The 25758-nt window shown below is 39.2% G+C and overlaps 1 protein-coding gene across 29 annotated transcripts in view; it reads left to right on the top strand.

Annotated features, from left to right (window-relative positions):
* The window catches only part of ENOX2 (ecto-NOX disulfide-thiol exchanger 2), a 284418-nt gene that overhangs the window by 6211 nt on the left and 252449 nt on the right, over window positions 1-25758 (top strand). For 4 of the 29 annotated variants that reach the window (XM_085006565.1, XM_085006551.1, XM_085006562.1 and 1 more), the window contains exons 1-2: window positions 8488-8802; window positions 9802-9929. The exons of 21 other annotated variants lie outside the window; for them this stretch is intronic. Coding sequence is in view for 4 of the 8 variants with exons in the window: in XM_085006547.1 (XP_084862673.1) it covers window positions 8781-8802 (22 nt within the window). In the remaining 4 variants the exon portion in view is untranslated. Of the gene's footprint in view, window positions 1-8487; window positions 8803-9801; window positions 9930-25758 lie in introns of those variants that run through there. 4 more of the 29 variants (XM_085006547.1, XM_021080158.2, XM_013991000.3 and 1 more) reach the window with 1 other exon arrangement.

The following is a 25758-nucleotide window of genomic DNA, read 5'->3' as shown; positions in this document are numbered from 1 at the left end:
AGTAGAGATTTATTCTTTTTTTTTTTTCCTGTCTCTCTCCTCTGTGGCACTTATATAGACAAAGACGAGCTACCAGATAGCTGATAAGCAAACGGTCTATTTCTGTGTTTACAAACAGTTTGAGGGAAAGAACAGTGACTTTCTGTACGTCCAGCCCTGCACAGACCTGCTGGTGATGTTGTGAGAGTTATGACTATGTCAGCTTTTCCAGGGTTTCTGTCTCTGCTGCAGAGATTTGGCAGATACCTCAGACAAATTTTATGTCTCTTAAATCTTCCTCAAGCTAGGCTTGGCTCTTAGATTTATATGTGCAAAAAAAAAAAAAAAAAAAAAAAAAGTGAAGTGTTTACCAGTTTGACATTTTTGAAGATCAAGACAGACTCCATTTTTTTTTTTTTTAAATTCAGCATACACCTCAGTTTAGTCTAGAGAAAGGGCTAATTGCTTTTGCTGTTTGTTTAAAACAGCTGAAATGTTTACTTTCCAGAAGTGGTGACTGATCATATGTCTCAAGATTTATATGCCAGACCTCAGTGTTGCTTCCTCTTTTTCTCCTGTAAAGTTTTGCTCAAGTCTTCATTGTCCTTTTTTTGCCTTTACTGATACATAGGATAAAACAACAAGGTAAGACTGGAGGTGCAGTGAAAGATATTGGTGATCTAGGAGAAGAAGAAAAGGTGGTCTTCATTAGCTCCGCCCTGCTCCCCCTTTTGGCTGTTGGGTTCTCATTGGTCCCTTAAGTCCAGTAATGATAGGCGAGAATAGGAACTTTCCATGACTACCCATTAACAAGGCTGGTCCAAATGTATCTGCAGGCAGAGCACAAATGAAAAGTTTGGCTGTAATTCAGAAGAGTTGAAACTGTGTAGAGAATGTTGCATAAACAGCATTGCTTCAGTGGTGAACTATGAATGATAACTTTGGGGAAATTCCTGGGAAGGGCCCTTCTCCATCTGCTCTAGCTCCTCTTCTTTTTAGCCAACAACTGCCAGCAAGAGCTTTCGGGGGTAGAACCTACCCCACAGTAAGGCCCCATAATGTGTCCTCCTACCATTTCTTCTTCAGTCGAGTCCTCGAACACACTTCACTAGGATTACTTTGGTCACATAATATTCTGATTTTCACCTTTCAGGAGGTGCTCAGTTTGAATTCAAGGAGCTCATTTATTCAGTAGACATTTAAGCACATGTACAGGATCAGATGTTATGCTAAGTGCTAGGAATGCAGTGATGAATTAGAAGTAGTCCCTGCCTGCCCTTAAGGAGCTCACAGTCAAGTTGGGAAGATAGACACCCAAACCAATACTTCTATTACAGTGGCAAAGGTGCTCAGAGAAAGAGCTGTGTGATAAGGTGTCCTAGGGACATGATGGAGGGATTACTGCTGGGGGTGGGCTGCTTTCAGACCAGAGTCTAACTCTGCTAAATCACAGCAGATGGTGGACAAAGAGGTTGTGGGAAAGGATTCCAGAAAGAGGGAACGCTAACACGTGCAAAACACGTGTAAAATGGATAGTTCAGAAAAAAGATGAGATATTGTGCGTGAACCACTGGGAGTATGGAAGAGGGGGCAGGATAAGAATCTGGAAAGATATCCCGTGGCCAGTTGGTGAAGCAAGTCTGCTTGTTAAGGAGCTCGACCTTTATCTTCTAGTCAGATAAAGTGGTGAGCCAGCACAGGGTTTTATTTATGTATTTATTTTCTTTTTAGGGCTGCTCCTGCAGCATATGGAAGTTCCTGGGCTAGGAGTTGAATAGGAGCTGCGGCTGCTGGTATACACCACAGCAGTAATGCTGGATTCGAGTCACATCTGCAACTTGTACCACAGATACTTAACCTCCTGAGCGAGGTCAGGAATCGAACCTACATCCTCAGGGATACTGTGTCGGCTTCTCAACCCGCTGAGCCACAGCAGGAGGTCCCAGCACAGGGTTTTAAATGGGGAGTATCCTGATTGGATTGGAGGATGGACTTTCTGGGCAAAAAACTGGAGACAAAGTCCACCTTTTAATTTGGCAGTCTGAGAGGCCTTCCCTAATCACTCTTCAGGAATGCCGTCTCCACCAGGGTTTTGTTCGATGTACAAAGATCACTTTGAACAATTGTTGCCTTCTACACATAGGACATATATTCCTGCACTCCCTCACATGTTGCTTAACTGAATATTCATTCTTTCCAACTCAAATCAGTGATCCCAGTAGTAATTGGGGCTTGATTATCATGAAGGAAATCAGAGTTTCAAAGCACAGCAAGCAGAGCTTCTAGCTTAAAAAAAAAAACTAAAGGAGGCTTATTTATTGCTTACTGAGTTAGTGGGGCTGAGGGGAGTGCTGGTCAGCTCCTCTTGGGGACTGAGGGAGGGAAAGGGGTAGAGGCTGAAGAGAGATGGCTGTTTAAAAAATGGGCAGCATCTGAAATGTTAGAAATCCCCAAAGGCCATATCCAGATAAGGAAAGTAATTATAAGGGCCAGAAGTACATGAATATAAAACAAATGCGTGTTGAAGGTAACGGTTCCCAAATTGTACTATCTAGCCAGTAAGTCTTAGAGCCTGTTATTTCTCTGACTCAGAGACTGTCAAAGGCTTCCCGTTATCCATAGGCTGAAGTCCAAACTCTTTAGCTTGGCATTCAATACTTTCCGCAGTCTGGCTCCAACCTGCCTTTCCAGTCTTCATGCTTTTGTCTTAACGAACTTCTCTGGCCAGCCAGTTACCCTTTCAGACACTGCTCTGGCGTTCCATCATCTACACTGTGAGGCCTCTCAGGGCAGTGACTTCGAATCTGCCACAGTGTCTAGCACAATATCTCGAATATAGTTAGGCACTCAAGTATGTCTATGGGCTGATAATTGCCCCCCGTTTTTTTCCAAGTTATTTGCTGCGATTGACCTAGTACCCGCTCTACTAAAAATGGCAACTGAGACACTAGGTGAAAGAGGTCAGTTTTCAACAAAATATCTTTTAACTTTTTATTTCGAGATAATTTTAAATATAAAAAAATTTAAAGAATCATATAGGGACTCTCATACCATTCACTCAGATTCAGCAGTTTTGTTTTGTTTTTTTTCATTTTGGGCCACCCCACTGCACATGGAGTTCCCGGGCCAGGAATCAGATCTGAGCTGCAGTGGAGACCTAAGCCACAGCTGCGGCAATGCTGGATCCTTAACCCACTGTGCCAGGCTGAGGATGGAACCTGCATCCCGATGCTCCCAAGACGCTGCTGATCCCGTTGCACCACAGTGGGAACTCCAGATTCACCAATTTTTAATGTTTTGCCCTATTTGATTTATAGTTCTCTATATAAACATGGTTATTCTGTTCTGAAACATTTGAGGTTGAAAAAACTGTACCCCTTACCTATCCCTCTCCATTTTTCCTCAACCTTTTATGATGAAAAATTTTAAATATACAGAAAAGTTGAAAGAATTGTACACCGAACACACGTATACCCACCATTTAGATTCTCAAATTAATACTTTATTGCTTTATTACCTATCCATCTATCCATCCTTTTATGCATTTCAAATTAAGTTGCTGACAGCTGTATAATTGTAAATTCTTCACTATGTGTATCATTAACTAGATGAACAAACTATTTTGTGCTCTGAAATCAACCAAATCATCCAATTATACCTGCATTTACTATGTTGCCAAAACTCTGGTCTACCTGTGGATCTTAATCTGTTTGGCCACAGGACAAATCTCTTTGATTAGCTTTTGAATGTCCCTCCACTTCACCTAGTGCAGTGCCATGCACACATTCCATAAATACCACTTGATGCTGATGAGCAGAGCCAGAGCTAGAGCAGGGGAAGAATCACAATAAAACTAGACTAAACTGAGGAAGGAGGGGAGTATATGTGAAGATGGCCATGAGTGAATGAAATAGAAGCTGGAGATTGAAGAATCCAGGGAACATGGGGGCCTTAGACCACCTGGTGCTTCCAGCAGTACTTCTATCTGCTGCTTCCCAACACTCTTTAGAAAGATAGATTCCAGGAAACTAGGGACAATTGCTGCTCAGCAGAGCACATGACAAGTCTCCTTGCTACTACTTAGGCACCACCAATTAGTATAATCATATTGCTTCATGAATATGCTAATCTACTGCTAGATGCGGCTTAGCTTTAGAGGGTATGGGTGGGCTACTGAAAAACTCTTTCAAACTAAATCTGCGCTACAGACCAAAGAGCACTTGAGTTCAATGAATTCTCTTTATAACCTTTCCTTTCTTGCTCTTTTGCTAATGAATATGTATAGCTCTCATATGCATTTACTGAATAATTATTTTGTGCCAAGCACTGTGCTATTTGCTATCATATCATTAACACTTTCCAACAACCCAGTGAGGAAGTACCACTTCTTTCCTCATTTGCCAGATAAGAAAATTTGAGACTCAGCATTTTAAGTACCTTGTCCATAAACTAGAATTGAAGAAACTCAGGTTTGTCTGACTCCAGAGCCCAGTGGTCTTAACCACATTGTTGGGGGAAACTTTTATAAAAATTGTCTGCCCAGTATAAATGCAAGAAAATTTACTCTCCCTGTATTGACTCAGCAGATGACTTATTCACTAAACAAGTTCAATTGAATCACTGAATTAAGAAGGAATTCAGTCATTCAGACTTTAATCATTAGAATGTCAGTGTAGTAATGGATTCAGATTGCTTGAGCTCAAATCTTAGATCTGCCACCAGTTGGGTGATTGCAAGCAAATCATTTAACATCAGTAAGTCTCAGTTTCCTTGCCTATAAAATGAGGATGATAATACCTATCATGTAGCTGTATTGTGAGGACTAGTTTTAAAAATAATGTAAAGTATCATGCCGTGTTTGGTATGCAGTGGGTGCTCAGCATAATCTAGATCACTTTCTTCCTTTCTTCCTTTTTGGGACCAGACCACTCACCTCTAGCTTTCATTTGAGGAAAACAAACTGCACCCGAAACATTTCCTCAAAGAGAAATATTCTAAAAAGGAATATTAGGGTGACTATTCCCAAGGCACGTTTGCCCAATGAGCAAAGAGAGTTGCCCAACTCTTATGTGAAGCATATTTCAAGAAAGCTAGAAACATGAACCCTTAGGAGAGTTGGCGGTGGTCCATCTCTCTGCTTGCTGGAGATGGGGGCCAAATTGTGACGTCATCTGTTTTGCTGCTAGACTAAATTTCACAATTGGCATAGAGTATTAGATCTGGGATACTGGTAATCCCAGCATAGTCATTTCAAGGCAAGCAAGCTAAGTCTGAAAGAATGTAAGTGACTTGACCAAGGTCAAACAGTGACAAAAATTAGGAGAATGCAGTTCTCCCAGATCCTTATTCACTGGCATTCTGTGGTTCACGATGGGATTTTTGGCAGGTGAAACCAAGTCTTGATGTATGCTCTTTGCAGGAGTTTGAAGTGACCCAGAGTCCTGAGCTTGGACTCTCAGAGTTTGGCACAAGTTTGATTGCTTTGTTCTGGTTCAAATCAAGTCACTAGTTGTTGCATTCAAACTATTAACATTTCTGTTTTGTTTGGGGTTTAGAAAATTAGCATTGTTTCTCTCTGTTTAGGTTCATGGTTTGGTTCAAGTTCATGGTTATTTGAAATCTTCTGCTGGAATTTTTGTTTTTGTCAAGAATACTCAGAATCCAAGGTGGCTAATAACAGGAATGCATTTGAAAAGATCGGCCACATGTGGTGACAGCTGCTGAGAAGGAGCTCAGGTGGATTGGGGAACCACTAGTACTTACATTCTGAAGATTGAAATCAAGATGTGCAAACATTGCAGTGGTTTTTAGGGTATATGTTTGTGTGTTTGTTTTTATCAGGATTCTCTGATGTTTTAATTTCTACTCTTGATATTCTAGGTTGAAATTGCTGCCTTGCACCCCACATTATTTATTGCCTCTTGGGACATCTTTTGATGATGGAGAAAGATGCTAATAAAAAAAATCATCTTTCCTGTCTTTTCCCCTTTACTTCGAATGGCCCTTCTGAGGAACTTATGAATTTCAAGCTTAGCTGTGTGGAGAAGTTTAGTTGCAATGCCCAAAGGCAGAACACCCTGATTCTGAAGTCCAGCCTTTGTTCCTTTCTTGCTAGTGTGGCTTTGAAAGTCCCAGGCCAGCTTCCTTTGCTGAACCTGAAATTGGGCTGACCCCTTTAATAGTGGCCAGCCATGCCACAGGTAAGGCTGTGGCGGAGGGTTGCAGTGATGAGGTCCCTGTAGAACGGTATCCCACCTGCCTGGCTTTCCACATGCCAAAGGAAAGTGAGATCGGGTGCTAGGTCTATCAGTGCTTTTCAGGCTCTTGACTACTTACCTAAGCAGTTGGAAGTCTAGGATTGCAGCTGTGGGGGGTAAAAGGGCCATTCCCAGTACATTCTAGGAGGTGAGGTAATGGATGATTCCAGCAAGTGTTTTTCTACTTAGAAAAAAAGCTCCGACTTCAGATTTTCACTCTCCTTCCCGCCCCTCTTCTCTCCTCCTTTCCCTGCCCTCTCCTCCCCCTCCCCTTTTAATGGCTTACTCGCTATTAGCTACCCTTTACCTAACTCTTTGTGATTCATATTATCCATTTTCCCCATTGATTTAATATAGATTTTGGATATGTATTTTTTACCAGAATTTTCAGTATTGGCAATGACATCCAAGGGGGAAATTAGAAAAAAAGGTTTCTTTCTTCTCACAGGAAGTAGGCTGGACACTTGTTTGACGACACAGATGGCACTGGAGGGGGCCAAGGGGAGCTGACATCTGATATTCTGCTATAGCTCCCACCTTTCCTTTGGCTGCTTCAGATTTGGTCCGTGTGGACAGACACACACTTGGGAAACCACCATACAGATGGAAATCAGGACATGTGGGATTTGACTGAACCAAAGGTCCCCAAACATTGCCTGGATCATTTAGTGCCCCAGGTGTGGCCACCCCAGGACTTCATGTGCTAAAATTGTGTCCCAGCTGAAGCCAGCTGGTCACTGTATATATAGTATCAAAGCAGCTTGGAGCCTCATAAAGCATGACTTTGGATTTTTACCATATGGATTTAGATTTAGCTAATCAACTTGAATCCTGTTCCACACACTGGGCAGTGAGGGATGTACCAGGTTCATAGAACGAGATAACAAAAAAACAAAAAAACCTGACTTTCTGGAAAGGAAAGAAGGAATTAGAGGGCTTCTGTCTCTGTAATAAACTTTTGATGTATTATGTATCAGATTTAAAATTTTTTCGTTTCAAAAACTTTCCTCCTGTGGAATTTTAAGAACAAGCAGTAATTTCTTCTAATTTTAAAATTGGAAGGATTGAATAATGTTTCATGAAATTATACCAGTCCTTTCTTTTTATTTTCTTTATGTGATAGAGGTGCCTCATTTTAGTCATTTAGGCAAGATTTGTTTCAGGGTGTAATAATAATAATCCCATACAATTTTATAGCCCTTTACACTTTACAAAATTGTTTTTATATCTATTATCTCATTAGCTCTTCACAGCAGTCCCATGGATCTGTCAGAATGGGTACAATTATGTACAACTTATAAAATAAGGAAACTTGTGCTCTAAGAAGTTAAGTGACTTGTCCAGGGTAACACAACTAGAAAGCTGTAAAACTAGAACCTGGACCCAGGTTTCCTGATATCCAGCCCCTGTGTCATATTCCCTTCCTAACAGATGATCTCTTTTTTGTTCCTACTCATGATTTATTTTGAAATAAGTCTTAAAAAATGTGCTTCAGTTTAGCAGATGAGTAAACCTAAAGTACTTACAGGAGAAGTGCCTCCTTAAAGGTCACCCATGGAGAGAGTCCTGCACATAGCTCTTAGCTTCTCACCTTGACATTAACTGAACTATTTTTAGGTATACATAGGTTGTTTTTCAGTGTTAAGTATATGCACAAAAGTTGTGTGAGCCACTGATTATAGGTATGAAAGCTGCACCTGGGGAATGGGACTAGGGATGAAAAGTTGGCTTAAAATAATTAGCTTCTTGCCTTTTTGTTAAGAGATGTCATGTTCAATATAATTTAATTTCTTTATACTTCCTTTGCTTCCAGACTTTTACATACAGTTCTTTAGGGAAAATGAGCAACTATTCATTCTGAATGTTGATTTCTGAGGAACAAGGGTAACTGGAGGAAAGAGAAAGCAGAGGGGCGACTTTTCATGCTCTATAAAAGTGGGCAAGCATTATTTTGTTTGGGGCTGCAAGCTAAGATTTCTTCTAAGGCATGCAAATCGTAAAGTTCTGATTTGTCAACTGCATGCTGTTTCTTTAGGCACTGATGTATGAAATCCCGAACGAATTCTCCAATGAACATACTGCTAATTGCTTCTCCACCTGCTCTCCAACCTCTTCCACCCCACCCCCTCCACCCCCAATTCAGCCTATAAGTGTCCGTCATTGGAGATGGATGGTGACACATGCAGTAATAGCAATTCATAAAAGCCAGTTCCAGCCCTTGTCTTCAAGGCTCCTGGATTTTCCACTGCCTGCTTTTGTGTAAGTGAAGTGGATGGAAGTGCTACTGGCATCAGAATCCACCTCCCTATGCTCCGTTGCTAGAGCTCAGTTGCTCGGCTGGAGCTGAGCTAAACAGAAGCATCGGATCTGAGCTGAATTGTAGCTGTTTGTTTTTTTTTTTTTCCTCAATGGGGGGGTGGGTTAGGGGTAGTGTGTAGGGGTTTGGGGTGCTTTGGCTTTTCTTTTTTTGTGGAGAGAAGAGGGTAAGGGGAGAATAACTCACGGTAGGATACAACGTGAAACAGTTCCCTGAAGAGTGTCACGATGTTCCTAGTACAATATACAGGTATAGTATGGTTTATTATCTGAAATTTTCCTTTTGTTTCAAAGTGCATTCCTCTCTTATTTTGCCTCCAGTTCAACTATACTGAAGGACAAATAAGGTGCTAATGAGCTAAACAAAATAGCTGCATAAAATATGCCTGCCCCTAGCTATAATGTTTGTAGCAGATTGCTATGTAAAATCTGGGTTCTCTGTTAAATTGGTAGTCCCGATCCCTTAATTGTGCATGCTTCTCTGCTGTATTCTTGTATTGAATTTCTCAAGTCTTATGTCTGCAACTGGTAGTATGTGATATAGCCTATAGTGTTTGCACAGAAGACAGCGCTTTGGAAGCAAAAAGCAATTTTTAAACACTTAGTATGTTGTGTTTCCCTTGAGTTTATCAACTCTTGTATTTGTTAATTGGTTGTCTAGATTTGAGATACAGTTGAGAGTAGGTAAATTTCAAATAGGAGGCATTCCAGAACACATTTGTTTGGTAAATTTATTTTTATTCCATTATTCAATTCAGATTGATGAACATTATATATTATTGTTGTTTGCTCTCCTGGTAGAAAAAAAAAGTGCCGAAAACAGCAAGGCTAAAAATGCCAGCTCCAAACCATCTGTATTATAAAATATCATTGGACCAGAAGCGTTCCTTAAGTATTCTCTTAAGCTTAAGCAAACACATTGGTCCATAATAACGAAGAACTTGGAGACTGATCAGGTATTGGTGAATGTTGTTTGAAAGGCTTCTTATCCAGCAGTTAGACAGAAAGGATCCTTCCAAAGGGAAAAATATTGAGAAAGTTTCACTTTCTTGCTGAACAGAACAGAAGCTTAGTTTCTACAACCACATGTTTTGATAAGTTTGAATATTATTTATTGTCAAGGACTTTCACCTCCATTCTTGCTTTATTGTCCTTAAAATATTGTGCTCCTGTGCTTAAGAGCTAAAAGATCATGTTCTGTTTTGATACGTGGTTTGACAGTTGATTTCGCTCCTCATTAATTGGACAGCATGCAGATGATGTGGAGAAGTGAGTGAGTGACAATATTTCAAGGTTACGCTGAAGAGCATACAGTGAACCTTAGTGCCTGGACCAACAGCTGCTGAATTGAATTGTCTGCAATTAAAGCAACAGCAGGTTTGTGTAGTCTCCCTGCAGCCCGTTTATTTGAATTTATAGCTTCAGTTTCTTCTTTGGGTAGCGGTTGGTTTGTTTCACCAAGTGTTGGAGAGTTGTGCTTGTTGGATGTTTTCTCCATACTCTAATGCATGCTTGACTCCAGAAGAGCCGTCGCTGTACATTATTAATGGGCGAAGTTGTTGAGGTTTTTCTCTTTGGATTAAAACTAAAGAATATCTCGTTTTCTCCACTGCAAAACTAAATAGATATATTTTCATGGAAAATATTGCTTTATTCATTAAACAGAGGTTTCCCATGGACCTGTGTTACTGGTTTAAATTTCTGGCGGTGTATAATGTTGGAAAATATTATGCTACTGGAATTGCTATATTTGGAAAGAACTTCTCTATGCTAATAAAAGTATTTATGTTTAAAAAATCAGTGACATTATCTCCTTGCTATCTCTCAATTCCAGGGTGACCTAATGAATAATGTCAAAGCTAACTAGGTGGCTTTTATGACTGAATTGTATTTGTATGCTAATAGTGAACACATGTTTAATTCCTTCATGCTTTTACTCTGTTAAAAAAATAACTTATACTTACAGTGTAGTTGTTGGTTATTGACTCATAGTGGATATGATATAAAGCATTTAACAGTGATTTAACATATACTTGATCCATCTTTTCTTATAACAATCCTGTGTGAAGTCAGTGGCATTATGCTCTCCATTTCAGAGGTAAGAAGACTGAGACTTAGACGATAAGTATCTGGCCTGAGGTCTCACACTGAACAAGTGGCAGAGCCTGAACTCATAGGTTAATTAATCTGATTTAAGAATCTGTGCTTTTTCTCACCCGTATACCAGGATACCTCTCAGCTGATGGATCCAGGGTAAATTTGACTTAAGCTCCTAGTCAGGCAGACTAGGTTCAGGCATTTATTAAAGACTAAAATGTATTATTAGATAGAACTCTAGAGATTTTTTTTTCTAAATGGTTTTAAACTCAACATTATTTTAATATGTGGGTGCTGTCCAAATTAGTTTTATAGGTTATATGAAAAATATTAGCATTTTGATTAATTTATACATCAATATGAATGAAGGTAGAGCCTTGTAAAGTTATTGGGAAATAAATGCTGTCCAGTTGAAAAGGTTATCTTTCTAAAACAAGGTAGTTTGCCTTTAAAATTCAGCTCAAGAAACATATATGATTGTTTTTATAAAAGTATGTGTATTTTAAAAATATCCAGGACATGAATATGAAGGGCTACATGTTTTAAAATTTGAGTATTTTATTCAGAGCAACAGCAAAAATATATAGCTAACTCAATTTCATCCTTTTCTCTTTGTCTGATCTATCTATGTATCTACCTATCTATCTACTCTCTATCTAAAATAGATGGACTTTCTCATCTTTTAAAATTCCCCAATGGTTTCTCAGATTTCAATTCATTTGTTTAAAGGGGAGAAAGCATACTTTCTGTACCACTGAAGGCAATACTGTTTAAAACTGTGTTATTACTTCAGCAGATGAACCCAGATACTTGAGTAGCTCATGCTAGTCCTCTGGTAAAACGTTCTTTAAAACCTCTTCAGGAAGCATTCTTGAAGCAGTCATTCTTAGATCTGGATTTATCAGAGACTCTGCCATGTATTGGGGAAATGATGGGGTGCTCACACCATAGACAACTCTTCTCCAGCCTTTGACAATGGATATTCGGGAATGTTTTAAGAAAATGAGTCAGAGATAGGGCAAGTGTTGTTATGACCTGTTATGAGACTTTTGGAAAGATGGTAATAGAAATGTTGTCTCAGATACCATGTAATTAGAATTTAGCCTTATCTAAGATACCTTTATACTTTAATGTATCTTAAAGTAAAGACATATTACTTTACCGTGCCCATGGCATGCAGAAGTTCCCGGGCCAGGGACAGAACCTGTGCCACAGCAGTGACCCAAGCCACAGCAGTAACAATGCCAGACCCATAATTGCTAGGCCACCAGGAGACTCCAAGCTATTCTTCTTATGTTACTCCTTCCTAGCAAAAAGGAAAGGAGGATGACATAAAGCCCATTTAACATTGTTTAACTTGAATGGAATTTGACATTAAAAAAATACAGGAGGGAACTTGAGGGAATGGGTCAGGGTGAGAAGGAAAACTCGGTGTGTGATTGGAAGCTCTATGTTAAACTTGGTTTCAGGTGGCCAATTTCCTGTGCAGTCTGAAGCTCTGGCTAACACCCCTCACTCCATTCCTCTTCCTGGAAATGAGGACTCTAAATATAAATGAGAAAGAGGTTTTTAGGTTTTGAAAGGAGTTGATATTTTCTGATTAGTGAAATAAAGTCTGTCATCGCCAAAATAACCTTTTTTTTTTTTTTTTTTTTTTTTTTTTTTTTTTTTTCCCTCTCTGCCATTTGAGGCTGAGAGAAATTAGAGGGGAAGTAGAACTAGATCACTTCTAGGTTCTGGCTGCTTAGGAAGCTGAAGTTGATTATCATATGGATTTTTCCCTTCGGTATACCTTTGAGTGTATTTTAGGGAAGTGAAAGGCAGGTCTTATGAATGGAAGTGTAAGGGCTGGTTTATACCAGCCAGTGGTATGCTGGAGCCGACTTGCACTAGCTTCCTTAAAGGGACTCACTAAGAATATTTACAGGCTTAAAAACCTTACTCATGTCTGTCTTTTTCCGAAATGGACTTAAGATACTCATTTTGAGTAATGGTAAGGCATGCTGCCTATGCAGGACCGTGTACTGCAGATGTCCCTTGGGCTACTAAACTATGCTGATGAGGGTTTTTGAACATAGCACAATGAAGTATGTGTCTTTCACTCAAATATACACATGATGATAATAATAGGGAACATATGTTGAGTGGTAACTATGTGCCAGGCCATGTTATAAATGCCTTATATGTATGAGCTCACAGCATTCCTAAGAGGTGGGTCGTATTATTTCCACTTTAAGGATAGAATGTAAGTAACCTGCCTACCAGATCACACAATTACTAAATAGTAGAATCAGGATTCGATTGCAGGAAGGCTTTCTCCAGGGCCTAAGCCCTTAGATACTGTGCAATATGTTGCATGCCTTTAAGGGCCCTTCACTAAAGAAGGTGTTTGCCCACTTGTGTACCACTCATAGCAGACACCCCATTGTCCATACCTTTGAAAGACATAGACAGAGTAGAGCTCTCTGCTCGCCGAACTGCTGAGAATTCCAATTTCTTTCTGACCCTCATTGTTGGTACTCTCTATTGCCAGAGTCATGGTGGGTCACTCCATTCCCAACAGCTTCTCAATACTGCTGCTAACCATGCTTTTTCTTCACATGTCCAGCTTTTAAAAATCCCTTTCATATTCTGTTGCGTCTCTCTCGATTCCCAGCTTTTTGCAAGAATAAACATTGTCAACCAGAGTGCATTTTTTTTTCCGTGCAGCCAGATGACCAAATCATAGCACATCTTCCCAGCATCTACTCACGCCCCACTCCATTTTATGCTTAGCTGTTAATGTTCTCCCTAAATGCAGATCTTAATCATATCACTGCTCTTCTCAAATACCTTCTAAATGCTTTTTCCCCATTCAGTGCCATCCATGGTCTTGTCCCAGGTACCCAGAATGTATCTTATACCCCTTTCTCCCACTATGCAACCTTCTCTAATCCCTATTCACTATCCACTCTAGACCACTTCTAGGTTATCAGGTATGCCCCAAATTTTCAAGCTCTTGTGCTTTTCCTCATGTTGTTTTCTGTATGTTCATTGCCATTCTTCTATATCTCTAACAACTCCAGAACTACTCAACATTTAAAGTTCGGCTAAAATGACACCTGCTACTGTATTATACTTATTTTTCATCTCTCTCTTCCCCAACTAGACTGAGTTCCTTGGATTTAAAAACCGTACTTTACTAATCTCTCAGCACATAGTCCAGTACCTTGTGCATACTTAGCATTTACATGCAATATTCAGATCTTTAGAAACTACATTACCAAAGAGTTTTCCCTGCTAGCTTAAGGTTCAAAACTATTCCCAGAGCCTGAGAGTTCTGGGAGCTGAATGGCTATATAGCTTCCACCCTGCATAGATATTCTGGAATATTCTATTTAGAAGATTTGTCTCTAATATATCTGTCTTCTTGATTTTTCTCTCTGTATTCATCCTTTCTCAGATCTAGAATCACTAAGTTATCTGCATTTAGGAAGCTCCACAGATAATTCTTCTTTACAACTGACTTTTGAGAACAATTGTCCAAGTCAAAAATAAAATGTTCAGTCCTAATCTATATTCACTGGAGATGTGAATATTAAATACACATCATGGAAAAATTGCCTTTAAAAGTTGAATTAGGAGTTCCCACTGTGGTGCAGTGGGTTAAGAACCTGACTGCAGCATCTCAGGTCACTGTGGAGGTGTGGGTTCGATCCCCCGCTGGGTGTAGTAAGTTAAGGATCTGGCATTGCTGAAGCTGTGGGCATAGGTCATAGCTGTAGCTCAGATTCAATCCCTGGCCTGGTAACTGCCTTATGCCACAGCTGAGGCCATTAAAAAAAAAAGGTTTGAATTATTTGATGTTAACACTCCAAGTCTTGGTCTCCTGGTATCTAGAACAGTGGTGTCCAATACAACTTTCTGTGATGATGAAATAGTCTATATCTTCATTGTCCAACATAGTAGCCTCTAGCCACATGTGTCTATTGAGCACTTAAGTGTGGCTCCTGCAACTGAGCTGAATTTTTATTTTATTTCAATTTAATTAAATTGAAATTTAAATAGTTGCATGTGGCTATTGGATGCAGTGTTGGAAATGCAGCTCCAGAAAGCTTGGCTATCCAGGAGTAATTCTCTTAGGGGTCTAGATGGCTACAGTGATCATTGTGTGGATTGGAAATCAAAGAGAACCATTGTTTCCTTTGAGACATAGGACATTGCATTTCTTTTCTTTTCTTTTTTTTCTTTTTTTTTTTGTCTTTCTGTCTTTTTAGGGCCGCACCTGCAGCATATGGAGGTTCCCAGGCTAGGGGTCTGATTGGAGCTGTAGCCACTGGCTACAGCCACAGCCACAGCAACTCCAGATCTGGGGCCCCGTCTGCGACCTATGCCACAGCTCATGGCAATGCCGGATCCTTAACCCACTGAGCGAGGCCAGGGGTCGAACCCACGTCCTCATGGATGCTAGTCAGGTTTGTTTTTGTTTTTGTTTTTTTGTTTTTTTTTTTTTTTGTCTTTTTGTTGTTGCTATTTCTTGGGCCGCTCCTGCGGCATATGGAGGTTCCCAGGCTAGGGGTTGAATCGGAGCTGTAGCCACCGGCCTACGCCAGAGCCACAGCAATGCGGGATCCGAGCCTTGTCTGCAACCTACACCACAGCTCACGGCAACGCCGGATCGTTAACCCACTGAGCAAGGGCAGGGACCGAACCTGCAACCTCATGGTTCCTAGTCGGATTCGTTAACCACTGCGCCACGACGGGAACTCCCTAGTCAGGTTTGTTAACTGCTGAACCATGACGGGAACTCCAGGACATTTCATCTCTTGCCTTTTTTTTTTTCTTCTTTGCTTTTTAGGGCCACACCTGCGGCATATGGGATTTCCCAGGCTAGTGGTCAAATTAGAGCTACAGCTGCCGGCCTATACCACAGCCACAGCAATGCAGGATCTAAGCTGTATCTGCAGCTTACACCACAGCTCACAGCACTGCTGGAGCTTTAACCCAGTGAAGAGGCCAGGGATTGAACCCTCATCCTCATGGATACTAGTCGGATTCGTAACCGCTGAGCTACAACAGGAACTCCTGCATTTCTTTTTTGAATAGTTTAAATTTTTCAAATGTCCTAAAGTGAGTTATCCTCAGAAGTGATTTACTAAATTATGATCTCAATTAAATTTAAATGAGACCTACGCTCTGCATTTCTCATCCGTACTGTTTTTCTAATCATATTGGCTTGCTATTGAGAGCTAGCTGTTAAGCCTTGATTTCTGAGCTAGGGATAAGAAAGTAGAGTTAATCAGAAGAAAGAGCTCCTAGCTCCAATGTTTAGGTCATAGACACTTTTATACATTTTAGTTCTCCTAGACTATTCTCTTTTGGATTGCACCCCCTTAGCCACTCCTTACTCATTACTTTTCAGCCTCTATTTCTTTCTCTGACAAATCTTCCTGGAACCAGTAGTATACCCCTTTCAGGATGATTTCATTATTTAAATAGTATTAATACTTTGGAAGAATTGAATCAGAAGTGGATTGCAGTCTCTACACAAACAGACATAAATCTAGCCACTGTGTTTTATTATTTTGTGGAGTTATATATAATAGCTATGTATCTTGTGTATTAGTTATACTTGGTGGCTTTCTAAAAAGAACCCAGTGTCAAAATCTCTAGTATTGGGGAAAAAAAAGGTAAAATAATGTATTTGACCATTGCTATCTGTGGAATCTATGTGATAGATAATTATGCCTGCTTGACCTGCCCTCTGTTGCCTAGATCCCAGTTCTTTGTACTCTTTCCAGTTGCCAAAAGTTTTAGCACATCCTGAAATTCCCTTCTCTCCTTTCACATTCTTCACTTTCTTTAGCTCTGCTTTCTGTTTTCAATGGACAGCAGACCCCTCCCCCTTTTGTACTATTCAAACTCACTCCCAGAATCTATTGTTGTATCCAGCCTCACTGAACTGCCTAGAGCAGTTCAAAACGGGTGTTTTAAAGTGCCACTCAGGGCCACCCTGGAGCACTCTGCAAATAGGTTTTTTTGTTTTGAGCACTAAAGAGATAGTGTCATAGCTACAGTTTTTGAGAAATGCGCAAAGACAAAACCCACTTGAAACTAAAGGAAAAATTTAACCCCTTGCCTCTCACTTCCCCGAAACTACATCTACAATTTTCAGTGACATTTTTTACATTGTTTAGGAAGCCAGACATTTCAATTTTCAGTGAAAAAGTTCACTCTGATCAGGATGCTTCATAATTCAAACCAGGGTGGGAAGAAGACAAATATGTTTTAAAGGTATATTATAGGACTGATCTTTACAAAGGTTATTCATTTAATCCTCATTACCTCTCTCATTAAATGTTGGTTGTCCTCCTTACCCAAGGCTATACATACCACTCACTTTTCTGTGTCCAGATTCTCGCTCTCTCACTCTGTGTGTGTGTGTGTGTGTGTGTGTGTGTGTGTGTGTGTGTGTGTGTGTGTGTGTGTGTGTGTTGGGTGGGGGTTCTTAGTACTAGGGTGTTCCCTTACCAGAAAACTCAGATTAGTGTAAAGTGGGAGAATGTAAAGAAAACATTCCCTGTGTTGACCGTCTGCCAAACAGGGATTGGGATGTAGCCAGTTTAAAGTGTCTGATAAAGAGTTTGAACAGAAAACCATCTTTAGATTCTTCATACGCTTTACTCCTTGCCACTCTCACCCCCTATGCTGGACTGCTAATTCTTGCTGCTAAACATGGTTGGCATTTTCCCAAACACTGCCCTTTGGTTTGGAGCTGGGTCAGGAACAACAAAGGACTACAATTCTAATATGCTTTCCTTAGTGATGGAAACTTGCCCAGCTTATTCAGCGGAAGATGTACAATCTGTATTTACCTAAATTTGTGATAAAGTGTGAACAATATAAAATAATTGTGGCAATTCATATTTCGTAAAAATGTAGACTATTCTGGAAAGGTGGCACATTACATTTTTTTCCTGGTTATAAATATCAGATAAATAGATAATCATCAAAAGTAAGTTTGATTCATGCTTTTAAAAGTCCACAAGTGATAGGAGATAGTAAACTATATTAAAAGTGTGCAATATGATATGGCATTTAAAAAGCCAGTATGGGAGTTCCCATCGCGGTGCAGCGGAAACAAATCTGACTAGGAAGCATGAGGTTGTGGGTTCCATCCCTGGCCTCACTCAGTGGGTTAAGGATCCAGCATTGCCACGAGCTGTGGTGTACGTTGCAGATGAGGCTTGAATCCAGCGTTCCTGTGGCTGTGGTGTAGGCTGGCAGCCATAGCTCCAGTTGGACCCCTAGCCTGGGAACCTCCATGTGCTGTGGGTGCGGCCCTAAAAAGCAAAAAGAAAAAAAAGCCAGTATGGTTTTGAGTAAGTGACATGGATATGGGCAAATAAATTCTTAGAGCAAAGTAGTGAGAATCCCCTTTTAATTGGTAATAAGACTATGCCCGTTTCCGTTCTCTGGAATTGAGATACTTGAAATGGAAAAGAGCAATTGAAATCTTAAGGGATCTAGGGAGAGTGGTTTATCAGGGTGGGATACAAAGTAAATACAATAAAGACAGCTTGAATAGTTGGTGAATATTTGCATTCATGGCTATTTTGAGTGGTGCAAGCAATAAAGAGCTCAATCTGGCAGAAAAGGGGATAATCACAGGCAGAAATATGACCATTGGAGAAATGAGCCTGGGATTCCAGTAGTATCTTTCCCTCTCCCAAGTAGCTTTCCTGAGTGCCCTACCCATGGGCCTCCTGAGGCTTTTGACAAGAAGGGAAAGAAAAGGTCTGGGAAGAAATCCTCTGAAGAAATTGAAGTGACAAGGACATAATTGTTTTGTCAAATATTTACAGCTATTTAAAATAAAAAGAACCCCCACCTAGCAGCAAACTCTCCAAAACACTTCCTTTGCTGGCCTCTCACACCAAGACCAGAGGAGGCACAAGCTGTAAAGAGGAACTCACTCTAACATGGAATATGATCTAAGGCAGTACCCTTCTTGGAACTTCTCCATGGGGATTTATTACTGGAAGTAGCAGAAGGGCTATGTTAGAACATTAGAACACAGTTCCAAGGCATGAACCCCGAGGTTGGGATTTATAGTAAGGCTCTAGTATACTAGTTGCAATGTACATTCATTGCAGATGTTTTCCATTTGAGATTTTTCATATAGGATTTTTTTTCTACCTAAACTGTCAGTGAGCCAGGATTATTCAGTCAGCACTACTTAGCTAGCTAGCACCTACTATATTTGTTACCTGTATTTGACCAGGGTAATTAGGGAGGTACTTGACCTGAAGCTGTTTAGCCATTTCTGATCTCATGTCACTATTGGTAAGCTGCCCATTCCAGAATATTAAACTGCCCCTTGCTGTTGTGAAACAGACGATGGATAAGCAGCTTCTCTCTTTGTATCTGGACTTCTCTTTTTCAGTATAGAATCATTCCCAGTAGCTCTAAAATGTACAGTAGAGGACCACTACCCTAAGAGGTTTTGAATCTAGATCATAATGGACCACCTGACAAATGATTCCACTTTATGATCCCAAGTTAAAAATACTGACAGAGAGAAAAGCATTGCAGGATGGAGTGCCAGTTTCTTATGGCATTTGTGGACTTAGGCCAAAATATTTGAAAACTTCAGCCAAAGGGTTCATTCTGAAGCTTTGGAAGCAACTTGTAAAAATCAGTGGACTGCATATTCCGGATCTGGTGGAAAAACAAAAGGATAGAAAGAAAAGAGACAGAGTCCATAATGATTTGTATCAATTAACTATTATTAGTATTAAGTACAATATAGGATCTTATTCTTACTAGTATTTATGGAGTGCTATCCTTAAAGTTGTAGACTACCAAAAGGGTAATCCCATAGACAAGCCCATTGCTAAATGATTGAACTAGAGACCACATGTAAATATTAGAAGTAGTATAACCCACAACATCAAGTTTTATCATTTCATAAGAAATCACCATTGGGACCTAATGGGTCTAGTGGGAATATTTAAGTGCTCATTTACTCTTGGCTAATGAGGAAATGATTAAGAATGAGAAAAAGGCTTATAGATGAAAGCTGGTAATATATTCATTTCAATAGAATCTTCGGGTTATAAAAAACCTTAAAGGCTACCCAGTCACATCTTCCTCCTCCACCACATACATATGCAGTCTGTTACATGAACCCATTCACTCCATCCTCAAGGGTTCATCCAGCTTATGCCTGGATGCTTCCAATAATTTGGTATTTTATAGCACGTTGATCTTTGAATGGCTCCAGTTGTTGAATGTTTGCATAAATAAGTCCAAATCTCTCTCCCTTCAGCCTCCACCCACTGCTCCTACTCCTAGGCCAAGAATACAAACTACAACGTGAATCGAGCCCTCTGGAATTGTATTCTGTGGTGGCCTTGGTTCTGCTTACCCCTTGGAGCTTACACCAAACAACTTCACCCTGCTGCCACATGGTAACCACTCGATGAATGTTGGAAAACAATCATCATGTGCCTCCCAAGTTACTCATATTTTATTAACAGCTTTATTAGGGTATAGTTTACATAACGTGCAAGTCACCTGTTTTAATTATATAATTTTAAAATATTTAGTATATTCAAAGTTATGCAACCTGGATAAATCTTGGTCCCCTTAGCCATTATCTCCCTTTTCCCTCATTCTGCTCAAGGGTAGACAACCATTGATCTACTGTCTCTCTATGAATTTGCCTATTCTGGACATTCCATATGAATGGGATCATGAAATATGTGTCCTTTTGCGTTTGGCCTCTTTCACTTACCATAATAGTTTCAAGGTTGATCCATGTTGTAGCATGAATCATTAATCCCTTCCTTTTTATAACTACATGCTACTCCGCTGTACTACTATACCACGCTTTGTTTATTCATGAGTTGATGGACATTTGGGTTGTTTCTACTCTTTGGCTCTTATGAATAATGCTGTTATGAGCATTCATTCATAAGTTTTTGTGTGGACATATGTGTTCATTTCTCTTGAGTATATACCTAGGGGTCATAAGGTAACTCTACATCTAACTTTTTGAGGAACCACCAAAATTGTTTTCCAAAGTGGCCACACAATTTTTAAAATCTCACCAACAAGATTCCGGTTTTCTACAATCCTGTAACATTTATTATTGTCTAATAACAAGAGGCAGCCATTCTAATAGGTGCGAAGTGCTATCTTGTGGCTTTGCAAATATTTTCTACCACTCTGTTGACTGTCTTTTTACTTTCATGATGACATCATTTCCAATTGTGAAGGCGATTTATTTTTTCTTTCATCACTTGTTTATTTTCATATTTTATTAAAGTACAGTTGATTTACAATGTTCTGTCAATTTCTGCTGTACAGCAAAGTGACCCAGCCATATATATATATACATTCTTTTTCTCATATTATCTTCCATCATGTTCTATCACAAGGGATTGGATATAGTTCCCTGTGCTATACAGCAGGATGCCATTGCTCATCCATTCCAAATGTAATAGTTTGCATCTACTAACCCCAACTCCCCGTCCATCCCACTCCCTCCCCCTCCCCCTTGGCAACCACGAGTCTGTTCTCCATGTCTGTGAGTCTGTTTCTGTTCTGTAGATAGGTTCATTTGTGCCATATCTTATTTATTTATTTTTAATGGCTGCACCTACGGCATATGGAAGTTCCCAGGCTACGGGTTGAATCAGAGCTGCAGTTGCCAGCCTACACCACAGACACAGCAACGCCAGATCCGAGCCATGTCTGTGACCTATGCTACAGCTCACAGCAATGCCAGATCCTTAACCCACTGAGCGAAGCCAGGGATTGAACCCACATCCTCATGGAGACAACGTCAGGTCCTTAACCCTCTGAGGCACAATGGGAGCTCCCTGTGCTGTATTTTAGATTCAACATATAAGTGATATCATATGGTATTTGTTGTTCTCTTTCTGACTTACTTCACTTAGTATGAGAATCTCTAGTTGCATCCATGTTGCTGCAAATGTCATTATTTTGTTCTTTTTTATGGCTGAGTAGTTTTCCATTGTGTATATGTGCCATATCTTCTTAATCCATTCACTTGTTGATGGACATTTAGGTTGTTTCCATGTCTTGGCTATTGTGAATAGTCCTGCTATGAACATAAGGGTGCATCTATCTTTTCAAATTATGGTTTTCTCTGGATATATGTCCAGGAGTGGGATTCTGAATCATATGGTAGTTCTTTTTTTTTAATATATGTAATGATTTTTATTTTTTTCCATTATAGCTGGTTTATAGTGTCCTGTCAATTTTATACTATACAGCATTGGTAGTTCTATATTTAGTTTTCTGAGAAACCTCCATACTATTTTCCATAGTGGTTTTACCAACTTACATTCCCACCAACAGTGTAGGAGGGTTCCCTTTATTCCACACCCTCTGCAGCATTTGTTGTAGACTTATTAATGATAGACATTCTGACTGGTATGAGATGGTATCTCATTGTAATTTTGGTTTGCATTTCTCTAATAATTTGTGAAGTTGAGCATTTTTTCATGTGCCCGCTGGCCATCTGTATGTCTTTGGAGAAATGTCTATTTAGGTCTTCTGCCTATTTTTTGATTGGGTTGTTTGTTTTTTTGCTGTTGAGTTGTATGAGTTGTTTGTATATTTTGGAGGTTAAGCCCTTGTGAGTTGCATCATTTGCAACTATTTTCACCCATTCCGTAGGTTGTCTTTCGTTTCTTTATGGTTTGCTTTGCTGTGCAAAAGCTTGTAATTTTGATTAGGTCCCATTGGTTTATTTTTGTTTTTACTTCTATTGCCTTGGGAGACTGGCCTAAGGAAACATTCATATGGTTGATGTCAGAGAATGTTTTGCCTATGTTCTCTTCTAGGAGGTTTGTAGAATCTTATGTTATGTTTAAGTCTTTAAGCCATTTTGAGTTTATTATTATGCATGGTGTGAGGGTGTGTTGTAGTTTCATTGATTGACAGGAGGCTATCCAGTTTTGCCAGCACCACTTGTTGAAGAGGCCGTCTTTTCCTCATTTTAGAGTCTTGCCTCCTTTGTCAAAGATTAATTGACCATAGGTGTCTGGCTTTATTTCTGGACTCTCTATTTTGTTTCATTGGTCTGTTTTTGTACCAGTACTATACTGTCTTGATTACTATAGCTTTGTAATATTGTCTGAAGTCTGGGAGAATTATGCCTCCTGCTTGGTATTTTTTTCCTCAAGATCGTTTTAGCAACTCTGGGTCTTTTATGGGTCTATATAAATTTTTGGATTGTTTCTTCTAATTCTGTGAAAAATGTCATAGGTAATTTGATAGGGATTGCCTTGAATCTGTAGATTGCTTTGGGTAGTATGGCCATTTTAACAATATTAATTCTTCCAATCCAGGAGCATGGCATATCTTTCCATTTCTTTGAATCCTCTTTAATTTTCTTGATTAATGTTTTATAGTTCTCAGTGTATTAGTCTTTCACCTCCTTAGTCAGGTTTACTCCTAGGTGTTTAATATTTGGGGGGTGTAATTTTAAAAGGCATTGTATTTCTGTATTCCTTTTCTAATCTTTCATTGTTAGTATACAGAAATGCAACTGATTTCTGAATGTTACTCTTGTATCCTGCTACTTTGCTGAATTTGTTGATCAGTTCAAGTAGTTTTTGTAAGGAGTCCTTAGGGCTTTCTATATATTGTATCATATCATCTATATATAGTGACAGTTTTACCTCTTCTCTTCCAATTTGGATACCTTTTATTTCTTTTGTTTGTCTGATAGCTGCGGCCAAAACTTCCAATACCATGTTGAATAAAAGTGGTGAGAGAGGTCATCCTTGTCCTGTTCCAGATTTTAATGGGAAGGCTTTCAGCTTTTCTCTGTTGAGTATTATACTGGCTGTGGGTTTGTCATAAATGGCTCTTATTATGTTAAGCTATGTTTGCTCTGTACCCACTTTGGCAAGAGTTTTTATCATGAATGGATGTTGGATTTTGTCAAATGCTTTTTCTGCATCTGTTGAGATGTTCACGTGGTTTATAACTTGTTAACGTTGTGTATGACAATGATCTATTTGCATGTGTTGAACCATCCTTGTGAACTTGGGATGAATCCCACTTGGTTGTGGTGTATGATATTTTTTATGTGTTGTATTCAGTTGGCTAAAATTCTGTTGAGTATTTTTGTGTCTATATTCATCAAAGATATTGGCCTATAATTTTCTTTTTTGGTAGTATCTTTGTCTGGTTTTCGTATTAGGTTGATGGTGGTTTCATAGAATATCTTTGGGAGTGTTCATTCTTTAGTCTTTTGGAAAAGTTTAAGAAGGATGGGATGAGTATATGTTCTTCTTTATATGTTTGGTAAAATTCGCCTGTGAAGCCATCTGGTCCTGGACTTTTGTTTGTAGGAAGTGTTTTTATTATATATTCAATTTCATTTCTAGTTAACAGTCTGTTCAAATTATCTATTTCTTCTTGATTTAGTTTTGGTGGGCTGTATGTCTCTAGAAAGTTGTCCATTTCTTCTAGGTTGTCAAAATTGTTGGCATAGCTTTTTTATTGTTATTTAAAAAAAAAAAAAAACAGCATTCTGTGTTTCTTCCTTCTTTCTTTTCCTTTCTTTCCTTTTTTCATTACTCTTTAGCATGATGATCTTCCATGCAGAGCTAGACTGAGAATGAAGGTAGGTAATAGTTGGTAAATAGTAAGTCTAGGCTGATGATGAAATCAAATAGAGAGGGGATATAATACCTTGAAAAATATCAAAATATTGGAATTTGGGGAGACATAGTTTGAAAAACATTTCTTTGAGATTCTGCTATGATCTTCAATGAGTATTATATCAGGCTTGTAGAGAATCACCGAGATAAATAAAGATGACTGCTATATCATTCATGAGCATTTTATTTTTATCAATCTAAAATGACTCCCTATATCTTTATCAATGTTTTTGCCTTACAAAATAAAACAGAAAAAAAGCTAAATAAAATAGAAACTTAATTAGAATTACTTCACAGATGGTTTCCAATATCTGAAATTTACTATATCTAGGATCCCAATAAAGTAAAAAAGTTTTCATGAATAAGGGAGCAAAGCATGTACCACTGCAGTGATCCTGCATATCCTAAGTTCTAGCAGATTATGTCAGGAAAGGAAATAGCACTGTCTGAAGTGGACAAAGAGAAGAAAAATACTGGAGGCGAGGTGGGGGGGGCTCTCCCAGCTTCAAAATACTTTTTCTACATAATTGTGCTAATTAAAGATTCTGTATTGGTTGATTATATCCTCTTTTAAGATACAAATGTCTCATGGGACGGTTAAACCTCAATTATATTTTAGTATTAGTTACTTTAATCAGATATGCAGATCAATTCTTATTTGAGGTTTCTGTTCCCAGGTGGCTTAGAAAGGAACCTTTAAGGAAGGTGTGTGCATCTCTTTATCTCCTCTTTACCTGTTTGATGGTATTATGGAGAGGGACTTTCAAACACTTCTGTGATAAAGAACTCAGTCTTGGGATAGGATGAAGGTGCTTGATATAGATTAATTTGATTCTTAGTTTGTCCTCCTTCTTCACCTTTCTAAATCTTCTCCAACCTACCTAACTCAACACATCACAGAAAGCCTTCTCCTTCTCTGCCGGCCTGCACTGATTTTCTCCTTCTCTGAACTGCAACAGTATTTACTATCTATACCACTCAATCCAATATTCAATTAGGTATTATATTTACTCCTATTCTTTAGTGAGTTTATATGTGTTAAACTTATTCTCCTTAGACAAGGCTAATGATGTTAGTGTACTATAAATGACTATTGGAAGGAAATGATTGTTAAGTTCTTGAAGACAAAGACTGTGCCTTTCTTATTCCTTACTTTATTATTCTCCATGGCAAGTAGGATGGTATATTTGGATCTAGGAAAAATCAACTGTAACTTCGGTTATAATTAAGATTTTATTCTACAAAACGTACATTTGAAAGTGGATGCTATGGTGTATGTACTTCCAGAAATGGCTTCAGTTACTCTAAATAAGTTGGCTGCATTCTTTCCCTGCTTTGTCTTCGCTTTAGCTCATGGCACTGGCTACTCTTGATAACTAAGTGTTTGATACGAGCTCCTTCTCATAATGAATAGTGGGAGA

The sequence above is a fragment of the Sus scrofa genome, chromosome X (genome assembly GCF_054392235.1).
Source record: "Sus scrofa isolate SSC_HxYL_T2T_F1_AM1 chromosome X, Sscrofa_HxYL_maternal_Yorkshire_Landrace_v2.0, whole genome shotgun sequence".
Classification (NCBI taxonomy): Eukaryota; Metazoa; Chordata; class Mammalia; order Artiodactyla; family Suidae; genus Sus; species Sus scrofa.
Note: the sequence above shows the minus strand (reverse complement) of the source record. Positions and strands in the feature narration are given on the sequence as shown.